The sequence below is a fragment of the Hippichthys cyanospilos genome, chromosome 12, assembly GCF_059441005.1.
Source record: "Hippichthys cyanospilos isolate Australia breed blue-spotted pipefish chromosome 12, RoL_Hcya_1.0, whole genome shotgun sequence".
NCBI classification, from domain to species: domain Eukaryota; kingdom Metazoa; phylum Chordata; class Actinopteri; order Syngnathiformes; family Syngnathidae; genus Hippichthys; species Hippichthys cyanospilos.
Window position 1 is genome coordinate 20,361,542 of NC_142380.1, and position 14,228 is coordinate 20,375,769.

Consider the following 14,228-nt stretch of genomic DNA (forward strand, 5'->3'; position numbering starts at 1 on the left):
ACGCCCAAAGGACGATTGTTGTCAATATTAGTAAAATGCTTATCATGAATTTAAGGAGATAGGTGCCACGTTATTGTTCAAAAAAGCCATTGCACCTTACAATGTATTTTAGTCCAGGGGTCCTTAACCACCGGGCCGCAGACCAGTACAGTGATCCCTCCTGCTTCGCGGTCTCAGTTATCGCGGCCTCAGTACTTCGCAGTTTTTTCCAGGAAAAAAAAAAAAAATTCAAAATAAAAAAAAATCATTTAAAAAATGTGCAAAAATGTACAAAAATTGAAAAAAGCAAAAAAGTAAATTATACCAGACTGCATTAATAATCAAATAAAGAAGTAATATTAGTTAAGAACTATGTTAAGAATTCTTCAAGCGTTAGAGTTCGTGACGTTTTGTATCTTATTGTGAAATGCATTTAATTTGTCGGATCGCGTTGCATTTCCGTTTTCTGTTTTACGTTCTCTGTGCGTCATTCGGCTAGTTACGGTGACGAAGTGAATGACAACGTAAGCTCATATTTATAGTTTATTATCATTTATGTTGATAACGCACGCTACTGCCTATGTTTAGTAAGCGATGAGTGTTTATTCTGTTTATGTGTTCGTTTGTGAAGCGGTTGCACTTTATAGTTAGTAGTTGTTAGTTGTTGCTAACCCGCTAATGTCGGCTAAAAATACAGTAAATTCATAGATTAAGTGTTTATATGTTAGTTTACTGACGTTAAGATTGTTGTTGATGTATTATTCAACAGATACTACATGATACACCATACATGAGCCAAAAAGAAATGTGAAGTTCAACGTGATGACTTGCGTACTCTTTCACCAGAGTCTTAGTGCAGATAACCAGTCCTGAGAACAACTAACAACAAACTAAATAATATTAGTTATTTAATGAATATACAATAATGTTAATAAGGATAATGTAATGTTAAATAATAGGAAAGCAAATAAAATTGGCAAAAAAAAAAAAGATTGTTTATGATTACTGCGGCTATATTGGGGCGTTGACAGCCCCCATTAACCGCGAAGTAGGGGGGATCACTGTACCAGAATCCGTGGGTCTTTTGGTAACGGGCCACAGAGAAAGAAGAAAAAAACTTACATTATTTCCATTTTATTTATTATCCGAGTCAGATTTTTTTTAATTTTGAATAATTACCGGATACTTGCCGTAACATCCTTCAATGAATCACTCTTAACGCATGTCAAGAAGCTTACCTCGGTCAAGTGATACATTGACACCAGTATTAAACCCACAGCTAGCAAAATGAGTAAAAAGCAGACGACTTTGGAAAGTTTTTTGTTTCTTTTCAAAAGGGAAAAGTCCCAGCGAGGAGACAGAAGACCCTACAACCTCTAAGAAAAGGAAAGCTTGTGTTTGACCGACAATACCAGAACTACTTAAAATCAGTGCCGGGACAGGACTTTCACACGAACGCCTTCTGTGATGTCAAGCCTCTTGAATAAATAGCCACCATGCGCACATGTTCGCATTACTGGGCTCGCATCAGTCATTGAAACGTGTATGTGATGCTGTCAAAACTTTAAAAGTAAATAATAATTTTAAATTCATATCCACAACATTTTATGGTCCAAATTACAAATCACTGTTTAATATAAGAAGAACATCATATTATTTCTTTACTATTAATTGAATATGAATGAAATAAAATAACACAAACATTAAAACTGAAACAATAAAGAAAAGGCTTGCACTCACCAAAACAAATGGCGCTCACAGTCAATCAGTCTTTTCAATATCTCCCAATTTTTCGTCACTTTTTCATTAAGGAGGAGGTCTCTTGGCACTGAGATGTACAGTGTACCCACTCGGGTGTTCCAAAAGTTTTTTTTAAAAGCACCATAGCGCATTGAGGAGCTCTCTTTACCTTCCAAATGAGACGTACAATACTGTGTATCCACTCAGGGTCCCCATAGGTCTTTAAAAGCACAGTGGCGCGTGTGTCCAGCCGTGCTTTGGTGTCTCGTTGCTACCTTGGATAAATAATTGAAGTTTGTCAATTAGTTTGTCAACATCGCGTAGCTTGCTTGTTGAGCATTGCACCGCCTTCCTGAGTGAGTATCCACTCACGTCACGTTCAACGTGAGGCCTCCAGATGGTGATCTTATGACTTGGTTGGCTATTACAGCTGTCTATTAAGTTATACGGGCCGCTCAGATGTCCATCTGCACTTGCACAGAAGCCTGCGCCGTGTTGATATGAATCCCTTGGCTTCTGGCCAAGGCAAATACATACAGCCTGGCGACACAGCTTAGCTGAATTCTAATTGGCTAAAAACTTAAAACTACAACACTAGGACCATAACCAAATAGATATGACACAAAAAGAACAGAATATGGAGAATAATTTCATAAATAAAGAATATACTGTATACTGTATATATTTAGTAAAAATGCATTTGAAATGAAATTGACTTTCATTATCGTTTTAATAATTATTAGTTTATTATGATAATAATGTTAGGTTATATTACACCAGCAGAGAAGGCCTTGCTGGCCCTGACGGCCAACCACTGCTTAAAATATGGATTTATAGTGACAGGTGATTCTCATGCTCCAAACCCGCTCAGTGTATCGTGCGGCGACCGGCTCTCCAATTAGGCGATGAATCCTTCAAAACTGCTTCGCCATTTGGAGACCAAGCACCCTGTTTTAAAAAACAAGCCTTTTTGTATTTTGAAGGAAAAAAGCAAGAGCAATATGGAAAGCAGCAATACTGAGGACGTCCACAACAACAAATGCAAGCGCACTGAGAGCATCATACTTAGTGGCTAATCGTTTTGCTAAGGCTAAGAAGCCATTCACTCTTGGTGAAGAATTGATCCTTCCCACGACTAAAGACATTTGCTGTGCAAGAGATTGCCACAACAGCACTGAAAACCCTGTTGCCATTTCTGACGACATGTCTGTGTGAAGCGGGGTTTTCTGCCATCACAGCAGAATTACAGCGTAGACTGGACATAAGCAACACCCATTTTCTCCCATCAATCCTAGATGGGACTGTCTCGTTGCAGAGAAACAAGCTCAGGGCTCTCATTGATTCAGCGTTATGGTGACTTGTATTTTTTTATTTACTTAATATTTGTTTTGTAGTTTGCGTACCTTAATTTTGAAGATATGTCTAAGCATAACCCTACCGATCCATGAAAATATTTTCTGATACTAAACCGGTCCGTGGCGCAGATAAGATTTGGGAACGCTGTTTTAGTCTATTTTTGTCAACAACTGGGTGTGTGCTACTGACACACTTGAAATTACCCCTGTGGCAATCACTACATGATTGTGAGTATTTGATTAGAATTTTTTTATAGATCATAGGTTTTACATAGGTCATATAGTCTTCATATTTTGCATCTAATTAAAATATGAATAAAGCATCCTCAAAAGTGTTGACATGAGCAAACTTGTGATGATTTCAATGCCTTCAATTTCCTGTGCCTGAAATGTGGTTTGGTGACAAACAGGCGCAAGACACCATCAAGTGGTGAACACAAAGAACATCTTTAATAGTCAACATTTACAAAATGGATGATGACCAGGCAAGCACCTCATTTACACGTACCACAGGAAGCCAAACCGCTTGTGCAAGAACTCTTCCCGCGGCCTGAGGTTGAAGAGCTCCTCGGACAGGGGGGCCACCCAGCGGTCCGTGTGATAAACGCTTTCTCCCACCTGGAGGACCACCGCCACCAATGTCCATCAAAAGCGCAACAAGATATAAGTCATACATGCCTTGTCGACAAGCAACCCGGTCACACTCACATGAACACAGCAGTTCTATTTCTGCTACTTATAACACATTTCGACTTGTTGGGTCGATATGGAGCAATAAGGACATGCTCGTTATCGGCGGCCGTGCCCATAATCTGTTTTGGGGAACATTGCTATCGACTTTTTTTTTTTTTTTTGAAAATGTATAAACTTCAGGGAATTCAAGAATTGTTTCTAAGAGATTCTGCTGAACTTGGGAACACTGCACTTTTTACTTGTGTTTGAAATTCAAATCAATATTTCTGCTATTCAGACTAGCTCTATGGAAATTTACAAGAAAGGTGTTTTTCGTCTTACCTTCCAACCAGGAACATCTTTCATGAGAATTGCCTCCTCCTCTAAATTTTCCCTAAGCATCCTCAAGTTCCTGCCATAGATAAGAGCACAGTTAAAAGAGAGAACTGTGAGCAATGTGTATTTTGAGGAAAATGACCATTATTGGAGGAAATATAACCAGAACCACATACAATCAACTCGAGTTTGTGGCCGGGATACATTCCAGACCCAATCTTGATATTTGATATAACACATTATAGTTGTGATTTGTTTACAAGACCTCCCACAGACTGTTTTTTGTTTGTTTTCCAAACCAGTCCACTTTATTTATATAGCACAATTAAATAAACGCAAGGTTTCCAACGTGCAGTACAAGAAAAATAAAACACAATAAATAGGAAACACAATAAAAACAAAATAAAACAGTAAAATCAAGTAAAATACGATCAAGTACAATCTGTCAATACTTTACAAGGTGTCGAAAGCCATAGAGAAAAGGTGGGTTTTAAGAAGAGTTTTAAAAACAAAGAGAAGGGCTGTCTAGCATGCAGCGGCAGATCATTCCAAAGTTTTGGAGTTGTGACAACGAATGCTCGATCGCCTCTGAGCTAAAGCCTAGTTTTAGACACTCTCAGGAGCAGCTGGTCAGCTGACCTGTGAGAATGGCTAGGGGAATGCGGGTGCAGCAGCTCAGCTAAGTAAGGTGGGGCAAGGCCATTCAAGGCTTTAAAAGCAAATAAGAGTATTTTAAAACAAATACTAAGAAGGACAGGCAGCCAGTGGAGTGAAGCTTAAATCTGTGAAATATGCTCATATGCGTCAGTTAAGAGCCATGCAGCACCATTTTGAGCCAGTTGCAGGAAACTAATGAAGGACCCACTAACCCCCAAATAAAGTGCATTGCAGTAATCCAATCGAGTGGTCACAAAGGCATAAATTACTGTTTCAAAATGTTTTCTTTGCAGGACTTGTTTAATTTTTGCTAGCTGCCTCAACTGAACAACGCTTGATTGCACCACAGCTTTAATTTGGTTGCCAAATTTAAGATCATCATCCACTTTTACTCCATGTTTTTTTGTAATTGGGACACGAAACTGTGCCCGAGCATACCATAAAAGAGAAGAGAGGTGCATGTGTAAGCGTGGCCGAGCGCATTTGTATTTTTTATGTCACCTGCGGTCTTCCTCTGCCTGCATGAGTGGCATCATTGCTATCCTGGCTTCCAATTCCTCGATCTGCAAACGCCTGTGGAACACAAATTGGGATGACGTTTAGACGTAAGTGCGCTAGCAAATAAACGCGAAGAAACAAATAGTCTTACTTCCTCTCCCGGTTCCACTTGAAAATTCTCCAGTAGCCGTACACCATGAGGCCAATGCCAATGCCAAACATGCTATAACCTGTTGAGTTGGTAATAATCACTTAGATGGGAGGCACGTCAAATTTGAACAAGGTTTAACCGCAAATACGGGTTTTTTGATGCTATGACAGGAACAGTGCAGTTTTATTTTCCAAAATAATAGCAAAGGAATTGAAACACGAAGCAACATTTGGCAAATTCATGTTTTATTGACTTATTTGCAAGACGTTGTAAACCTTTATTTTGTTGCGGTTTATAAGGCTATACATGATTAGTACCACCATTTTCCGACATACGTGCTAGAAACAAAAATGCTGTTTCACGATCTATTATCTGGATTTGTTGATGGAAAACGGCAGGGATACAGTTACAAACGTAGTGGCACACACTCTTTAAAATCATGTTTTCCTAAATTAAAAAATGCTCTAATTACTAAGTTAAAAAAAAGGCGTATTTGATGTGAGGTTCTTCTTTGCATGAAATGCGTAAGAATCACTGACTTAGGTCTACGATTCCTAACCATTAGCAAGGCGAGAAATATTTCGGTAAGAATGAAATGTTTAAAGTAACAGCAATCTTTGAAAGGTTCTAGACAAGACTGTCTTAACGAAACCGTCGCCTGTTAGCATTAGCAATGAGCCAAATGAAGAAAAGACAGTCGAGGCGCTTTGTGTTTAGCGATATACGAGTGTGCCACATGTACCCGAGAGTCCTCTTTTGGGTAGATTCCTCTTGTAGTCGAAAGCGGCATAGCCTCCCGGCGGAGGCATGTCCTGCTTCACCTTGGAGCTCGCCATCTTGCGCAGCCACCACCGGCCAAAACACCGAGCGCAATGTCACTCAAAGCAACTCTTCTTCTTTTTGCGACTACAACAAAATGACAGGTACACGGGCGCCATCGCATGACTGCATTGAAAACTACCGCTGCATTTGGCTGTCCAGATTGGTGGATATGAGAAAATAACGGACTGCCAAATTCTAAATACGACCACAGTTTATTTTATCTTTAGTTTTTTTTTTTTCAACACTGCTGCATGTAAGTAAAATTATACTAGTTGTTTCTTTAGCCAATCAAACTTGCTCAGGCCCTCAATGTCGTCAGAAACGCGGCGTTTCATGCGTTTAGTTTATCTGTCAACCTCGCTAGTCAAAATTCGATGGGCGCGTCGTAAAACCGGAGTGATTACCCTGCTCTGTTTGGGCCTTGTCTACATGTAACCGGCTAATTTAAATCAGCATGGACGCCCCCTCGTCGTCGTTGTTTATTTAATAAAGTCGCGTCTGTATGAAACCGCATCGAGCAGGGGTGTTCAAACTTTTTGCTAAGGGGGCTAAGATTTAGTGTGTTAAAAATGTAGGGGGGCCAACCTTGGCGGGCGTTCTTTACATATAACAGCAATTAATTTAGATACATTTCCGTTCTGTGTTTAACATTTTTATTTTCATTTCAGCTATCTTAAGCATGTGTTTTGGTTAATTTGAAACAAGCATATAAAAATTGAATAGACATTAAATATTGAAATTGAATATTCACTTAACTTCACTTTAACACTTTAACGTTTTTGTAACAGTTGAACAGAAGTAATTGTACTCTTGGGTGCAAATTACATTTGAAACAAAAAAAAAATCTCACCATGTCAGTTGAATATTTATAGTATTTTTAAACACAATAACAGAGAAATTAACAAGTAATAGTCGTATCAACAAATGCGGGACTCATGTAAAATAAGGTCTGGCTCTATGGCAGTTGTATGGATGCGCAAGATGTCTTGTAAGTGTAAGCCTCCGATAGCCGTGCCGTACGGTGGCCCTGAAGTGCAAATGAAAAAAACAAATATCGAAGCAAATTTAAAAAAGAAAAACACAAAATACGAAACAAAACAAAGAAAGAAAAACGCATTTCAAAGGACAAAACAAAAAGAAAAACGCATTTTAAAAAAGAAACGCAAAATTAGAAAAGAAAAAACTTTTTACAAAAGTTGGAACGCACGCAACATTTTCACAAACGCACGCAACATTTCGAGAAACAAAACAAAGAAAGAAAAACCCAATTCAAAAACCAAACGCAAAAAAGAAAAGAAAAGACTTTTTCCAAAAGTCTAAACGCACGCAACATTTTGAGAAACAAAACAAAGAAAGAAAATGCATTTCAAAAGACAAAACAAAACAAAAAAAGAAAAACGCAATTCAAAAACAATGCAAAAAAAGAAAAGAAATAACTTTTTTACAAAATTCAAAATGCACGCAACATTTTCACAAACGCACGCAACATTTCGAGAAATGAAACAAAGAAAAATGCATTTCAAAAGTTAAAACAAAATAACAAAAAGAAAAACGCAATTTAAAAACTAGAGCCGCAAGCAGCTATAAAGGGCCCTCTCAGACCTGTGCACGTTGGGGTATGAACAGGTCGGGGTATGAACAAGGACTATGAACGATGAAAAAGTAGTTGTAGATGACTTCAGTGCAGGACTCTTACCAAATATGTAAAATTTAGACAAGGTGGGACAATGTGGGTGGAGTTACTGCAGCTTTTATTGTTCCAATTTTGTGACTTACAATGCCATATAGGCCACACCCACTGTCGAAACATCGTACTGATTTGTGGAGGGCATAAGGCATGGCCACTGGCTTTTCAGAAAACATTTAAGGGATATCACTTCAAGGGGCTCAGCAGAGTACATAAAAACATTAAGGATTTGCTATGTTTTTTACTGCCACTAGGTGGCGCTCGTACTATGATAAAAAATAGGCTTGTAGGTGTGTTTCACATTGGACTCCCATCCCATATACGAAGTTTTAAAAATATAAGATCGTCTAGGTCCAATTACAGCAACTTTTACCGTTTTCTCGAGACATCGGATTTTGAGTTGGCATAGAGGCCACGCCCTTTAATGAAAAGTCATAAAAGTTGAGAACCTTAATGTTCCAATGTGTCATAGCTTTTCTGACCATTTTTGAGTTCATTTAGTCAAACAGGCATTTCACAGTACATAAAAGTATAAAAAATAAGATTTTTGTCCGCCACTGGGTGGCGCTGTAAATGATTTGAAAGTTTATCTCATAGCTGTATTATTGCATGACTTTTAAAGTCCCAGGAAAGTTTCAGATGGTTTGAAGCTGTCATAGCTCAGTTATTAAGATTTTTGTCACTCTTGGCGAAGGAAATATTAAACATAATTTGAAGCTCCGTCCCCATCTTTTATGTCAAGAGATCTTCACGATATTTGGACTATGTGTGCCCCTCCGTTGGATAATGATTCATGCCAAAGTTGAAGGTAATGGGGTGAATCGTTTAAAAGAAAAAGGCACTAGTTTGAGACCAGCTAATGTCTAAGAATGGGACAAAACTGCACATTAAAAAAATTCATAACAATTTTTCTGTACATCCTAGCACATCACTTCTATTGACTCTTTTGTAGGTCTTACAGTCCTTCATTTTTGCCTACAAAGTTTCATAGCTGTAGGTCAAACCAAACAGGATTGACTGTAATCTTTCGACTAATGACTTTTGCAGCCACTAGGTGGCGCAAGCTTTAAACTGGAATATATTTTTGTCGATATATTCAGGAGAATATTTTCATCCAATGTGTGAAATTGTGAGAAGATCAGATCATCTGGGTCACTCTCATGCCACTCTTTATTTGTATATAATGTTCTATTTATTTATCTGGGTTGGTGCGTGCGTGTGTGTCTATGTTTGTGTGTGTCTGTGTGTTGTGTGTGTGTGTGTGTGTGTGTGTGTGTGTGGTCTCTGCAAAGGAGAGCAGAGAACATTCACTAAACAATGATAACTAACATAACTAACATTGTACAATATGTTACATCATATGCTCACATTACTCTATATTAGATTAGAATAACATAAACAACACAGGCAAACATACCGTACAATATTAGGAAAATGAATTCAACCCAATCGTTCAAAATGTGCGTTAGGTAGGAAAGGGTTAATGGAACCGAATAGATTTGAGTGGGCGGTGACGTCACTACGTGAATACTAAAAGTGAAGTATGAAAATTACGGTATATTCGCCTTTAGCAATTATACCAAACTTAGATGCAATAACAACTTAGATATTAATGGACTAAGTGAAACAGTGCAAACGTAAACATGTATCCAAACCACGAACGGACAACATATTCAAACTGTACTTACATTCTCATGGACGCACGGAATAATAATGAAAGGAAGGTGATATCCACAGAATGAGATGAAAGCATAAAAATGACTGTCCGTTACAACGATACCTGCCGACTGAAAGAGCAAAACAACCTATGATAGAGTAAACAGAGTCCTGATTGGTAGTGGAGGAATGAAACACAACTTGTGATTGGTTGCTAGGCGGTTGCTAGGAAGATCACATGACCATAGGAGAAACATGTCCAGGCGTAAATAGTAATAACAGAAACAATTCAAACACGAAATCGTTAACTATAATCAGAAACTTCTTAACAATCCGGAAAGAAGAGCATTGCTGAGAACTTTCACCTTTCTGGGATGTGACAGAGCCAATATTTTCACCGACAGCACCTTTATTCTTTGCGGCAATACTCGCCTAGCAAAAAATAAAAGTTTCAATGTCGCAATCGAGTGGCCGAGACCGTTGTGGCGAGGCGAAGAAACCACACGTTGCTGTGCTAGTGGAGATCTTTACTCTTCGCAGCCATCACAAAACTGATACAACAAAGTCCAAAACGCAAAAACAAAGCCAATAGGTTTAAAGCATCAAAGGATCATAGCAACATGCCTACTGGGTGAGAGACATGGTCCTAGTGTCCGCCACACAGCTCCCCCCCGAACACCCAGAAAGGCATAACGGAAAACCCCACAGGGTATTCACCAGTCTGGCACCCTGAGTCACAGTCCGGTCCTGGGTGGTGTATGTGACACCAGGGGCCCAGGTGCGACAGTAGTAAGGGTGAGACGCTCAGCGTGAAAACCACGAGGTAGCGTTGGCAAAGGGATGTTCTGAAGTTCCGCAGGAGCCGGAGTGGCAGTGCTGACCTGCATGCTGGTAGGCACAGTGGGCTTCCGAGGGACGGCCAGTCGCGGCTGCGTCCCAGTTTGTGCCTGGGCCTGAACCTGCTGCGGCACCCACACCAGATGACCTGCTTCGATGTATACTCGGACCATACCTGCGGGCATGGTGAATCGGAGGGGCAGCCGAATGATGGTGGCCGGAGGCCTACTGCTGAGGCCGGACGGCCTCATCAGTAGTAGATGAGGCCGCCCGGCTGGAAGATCCCAGTCGACGGCCAGGGACTCCGAAATTGGACTGCACAGCCGTTCTCACCAGCGCCTGTACCAGCCTGTTGCTGGCTGGCTCGATCCCTGGTGCGCCAAGGGACTGGGCGACGGATGAGAGGACCCTTGTCGGGGTGCTGGCTGGCTGACCTGGTACCAGCTTGCTGCATTACCTGACGTGTAGTAGGCTGGTGGAGGGATGCCATGATGTGGGGCTTCTGCGGTGATTCCTCGCTGAAACATTCTGACGTCCGGGGTCACCCATGTGGCGAGACTACATCTCCAAAAGCCTGACGAAACTTTCTAACGTCTGGGATAATAATGTGGCAAGATGACTCATCCGGGGTCACCCATTCTCACGTCTGGGGTCACCAATGTGGCAAGGCGAAGAAACCACACGTTGCTGTGCTAGTGGAGATCTTTACTTTTCGCATGCCATCACAAAACTGATACAACAAAGTCCAAAACATCAAAGACAAAGCCAACAGGTTCAAAGCATCAAAGGATCATAGCAACATGCCCACTGAGTGAGAGACATGGGCCTAGTGTCCGCCACACCGTGCTAAATATTGTGCTGACAATGCTGCGCTATAGTCAGCTCAGCACAGTAACTACGGTTCAGCAGCTGTTAAGTGAAGCAAACGCTGCACATACCAGTTGTCCCAAGTTCTCACTTCTGCCTTTCGACAAGCCAGGTGAGGGCTCTTGCTTGGCTCTGTTTCGTATTAAAAGCTCGGCCTGCCGTGTTTGATCGCTCCCCGAGACCGCAAAGCGGTCGCCATGATTCATTCCTGCCTCCTGCGTGAGCCGTTGAATGTTCCCGAAGTTGATTGGCTGTGGCGACTCGAAACGCGGAAAAAGTAAATAAAAAATAACTTCATGCGAAAGGCGAAATTTCGCTTCTCGTGACCGCGCGCGGCCATTTGCGTCGCTCCATGCGCGTCTATCGTGTCGCCCGACGTGCATTCGCGGCCAGTCATGCGAACTCCATTGACTACAATACACGCTTGTTCGCCTCGTTCGTTCATCTCCAAAACATTATTTCGTGTGCAGCCCACGCAGCCCGTTACCAGTGGTCCGTGGACCGGGGGTTGGGGACCACTGAAGACATATGTATGACGTCATACTGAATATGATGAGGACTTATCATAGCATCATCATAAGTATGCGCACGCTGAAGACTCAATTGAAAAAACTTGGGCTTTACAGACAGCAAAACTATTCTTCTTGTCATGGTTTGTTGGATTTTGGGTTGTGGGTTTATTTTGAGGGGTTCTGTTCCTTTCTGTTTACGTATATAGTTCCTGTTTCTGCTCCTCTCGTGTCTCCCTGCGTTAGTTCTGATTTAGTCCTCCTGTCCGCGTTACCTACCCCTCGTGTCCTCCAATCCGCTCCCCTTGCCTATTGTTCCTGCCCAGCTGCCGTGCGTTTCTGATTAGTTTGTGAATGTATTTAAACCTAGCTTCTGTTACAGCCCTTGTCGGATAATTGTCTTGTCATGTCATGTCTTGTCTTATCATGTCATGTCTTGTCTTATGGTCTCTGTTGCATTTTCCTAGCCCCATGTTTTCCTGCTAGCCTGCCTGTCATGTTTGTTTTCTGTTCTGCCAGCCTGCCTGCGCCCTTAGTTCGTGTTTTTGCCATCCTGTTTTTTCCTGCTTTTGTTCCCGTACGTTTAGTTAATAAATATGAATTACATCAAGCCCGTATCTCTACGTCCTCCTGCTTTTGGGTCCTCCTCCTCCGCAACCACGCCGGCCGTCACACCCGCCATGCGCCCCCGTGACACTTCTCTCCGTGAGGTCAGGCGTGCCGTTTTGACCGAGATGCAAGGTCCTGGACAACTGTTCGGTTATCGGACCATGTGGCAAGTTCTTCAACTCAAATACAAGTTACGTGTTAAACGAGACGTTGTGATGAGGAGGCAAGGACTTGACTCATGCTATGATCCAATTCAGGAATACGTCCAGCGAAATGGAATTCAGCAGACACAGGACTGGAAGTCAGCGTTAGAGCTGTACTTAAGGCTTAAGGATGTAGCCGGGTTATAGGCATAAGTGTGAGTTTGTGTAGTCTGTCATTTATCCAGTCTGGGGGTAGACTTCAAATGTTTTTTTTTTAAATTTATTTACCTACAGTGTAAGGAAAATACACTGTACCGGGACGCCCACCTGACTAGCCTGTCGGCCTCATTATGCCTGACGCCCTGACTGAGTTTGCGCTCCCGGTCGCATCACGTGTTGCGTCAGTGACATTCTGGACAATTTCTGTTTGTGGGCTTTTGGGGTTTCTTGTTTTTTTTCTTTTTTCATCGGGTGTTTTGGGTCCCTCTTCCGAGCCCCCGTCCGCCCGCCCTGCGTGGTCTTTCTGTTTAGTAGTGGGTTTTTTGGTTTTCTGGGTCGTCTGGGATCCCACCCTTGAGGGGGAGGTTATGTCACGTTCTGCCTGGGTTATGTTCGGCTATGGGTTTTTGTTGTAGAGATTTTGGGTTGTTTAGCCATTTAGTTTCTATAGTTTCTTCCCCGCGTCTGCCTCGCCTCCCTGCCTCGTTAGTTTGATCTTGTCCACCTGCCTGTTTACCTGCCCTCCTTCTCCTCCAGTCAGCTTCCCCTGCCTTTTGTCTCTCCCCCAGCGGTGTCGTGTCTTCTCGTTAAGTGTGTGTAGTCTTTAAGTTCCCAGTTTGCATTTGCTTCTTGTCGGGTCATTGTCTATTTTCTGCGCTAACTGGTCCTTGTTGCATATCTTTCCCGTGCTGCCTACCGTTCCTTGTTGCCCCAGTAAGTTGAGTTTAGCGTTTTTGGTTGTACTTTGTATTTTTGGTCCATTGCGACCCTGCTTTTGTTTGTTATTAAATATCCTCCTTGGAGCTTCATCCCAGTCTGTCCTGCGTCCTTTTGGTTCCACCTTTCCCACATTCCACATTGCCTCAAGTCGCCATGCCTCACCGTGACATTTTTTACTCTTAGCAGGTAGTTACCGAAACTTATCGAAACAAAACTTATCAAAATGAAACTGAAACTTAGCAACTGCTTAGGTATTTTTCCACCCGGACAGCAATCAAAGCAAAACCTGGATGTAGCTGCTTTGAACAGAGTGAACTCTGTTACTAAGCCAACATTATACAGAGTTATAAACCAGCACACAAGCATGGCTAAATATCTTATGATGCAGTCTTCACTATATATGTTATGATGCAGTCTTCAATCCCACTTTCGGACTCGAAAGAGTCCAACACGAAGAAAGCACATAAAAAAAATAGCATACTGTCATGTTCTGTCTGGGTTTTTCGGGTTTTTGGATTTAGTTTAAGTAGTTTTTGGTTCATTTTGTGAATTCTCATTTTGTGAATGTCTAATTCGTGTTGGTTTCCCTGCGTCTGCCTTTTTCTCAGTCTCGTTAGTTTTATCTCGTCCACCTGTTGTCCGTGTGTCCCTGCTCCTCATGTGTTAGCCAATCCGGTTCCCCTGCCTCTTGTCCCCGTCCAGCTGTAGTGTGTTTTCTGTAATTAGTTTTCATGTATTTAAACCACCGTCTCTCTGTTGCCTTCGTTGGAT

At 41.7% G+C, this 14,228-nt stretch overlaps 1 protein-coding gene across 3 annotated transcripts; it reads right to left on the reverse strand.

Moving 5' to 3' along the window:
- Window positions 1-2,430: 2,430 nt before the first annotated feature.
- Window positions 2,431-11,110, reverse strand: ndufa13 (NADH:ubiquinone oxidoreductase subunit A13). 3 transcript variants are annotated; one of them, XM_088429709.1, is made up of 6 exons: window positions 9,586-11,110; window positions 5,389-5,467; window positions 5,241-5,312; window positions 4,089-4,158; window positions 3,583-3,692; window positions 2,431-2,667 (listed from the first exon to the last, which is right to left on the reverse strand). In XM_088429709.1, the coding sequence occupies exons 2-6, from the start codon at window positions 5,457-5,459 to the stop codon at window positions 2,634-2,636; spliced, it is 357 nt and encodes a 118-aa protein (XP_088285835.1). In that variant the 5' UTR covers window positions 5,460-5,467; window positions 9,586-11,110; the 3' UTR covers window positions 2,431-2,633. The 3 variants fall into 3 exon arrangements, with proteins under 3 accessions (XP_088285835.1, XP_088285833.1, XP_088285834.1); XM_088429707.1 differs by lacking the exon at window positions 9,586-11,110 and adding an exon at window positions 6,131-6,296; XM_088429708.1 differs by lacking the exons at window positions 2,431-2,667; window positions 9,586-11,110 and adding an exon at window positions 6,131-6,294 and having other exon boundaries at window positions 3,503-3,692.
- Between the last annotated feature and the right edge of the window lie 3,118 nt (window positions 11,111-14,228).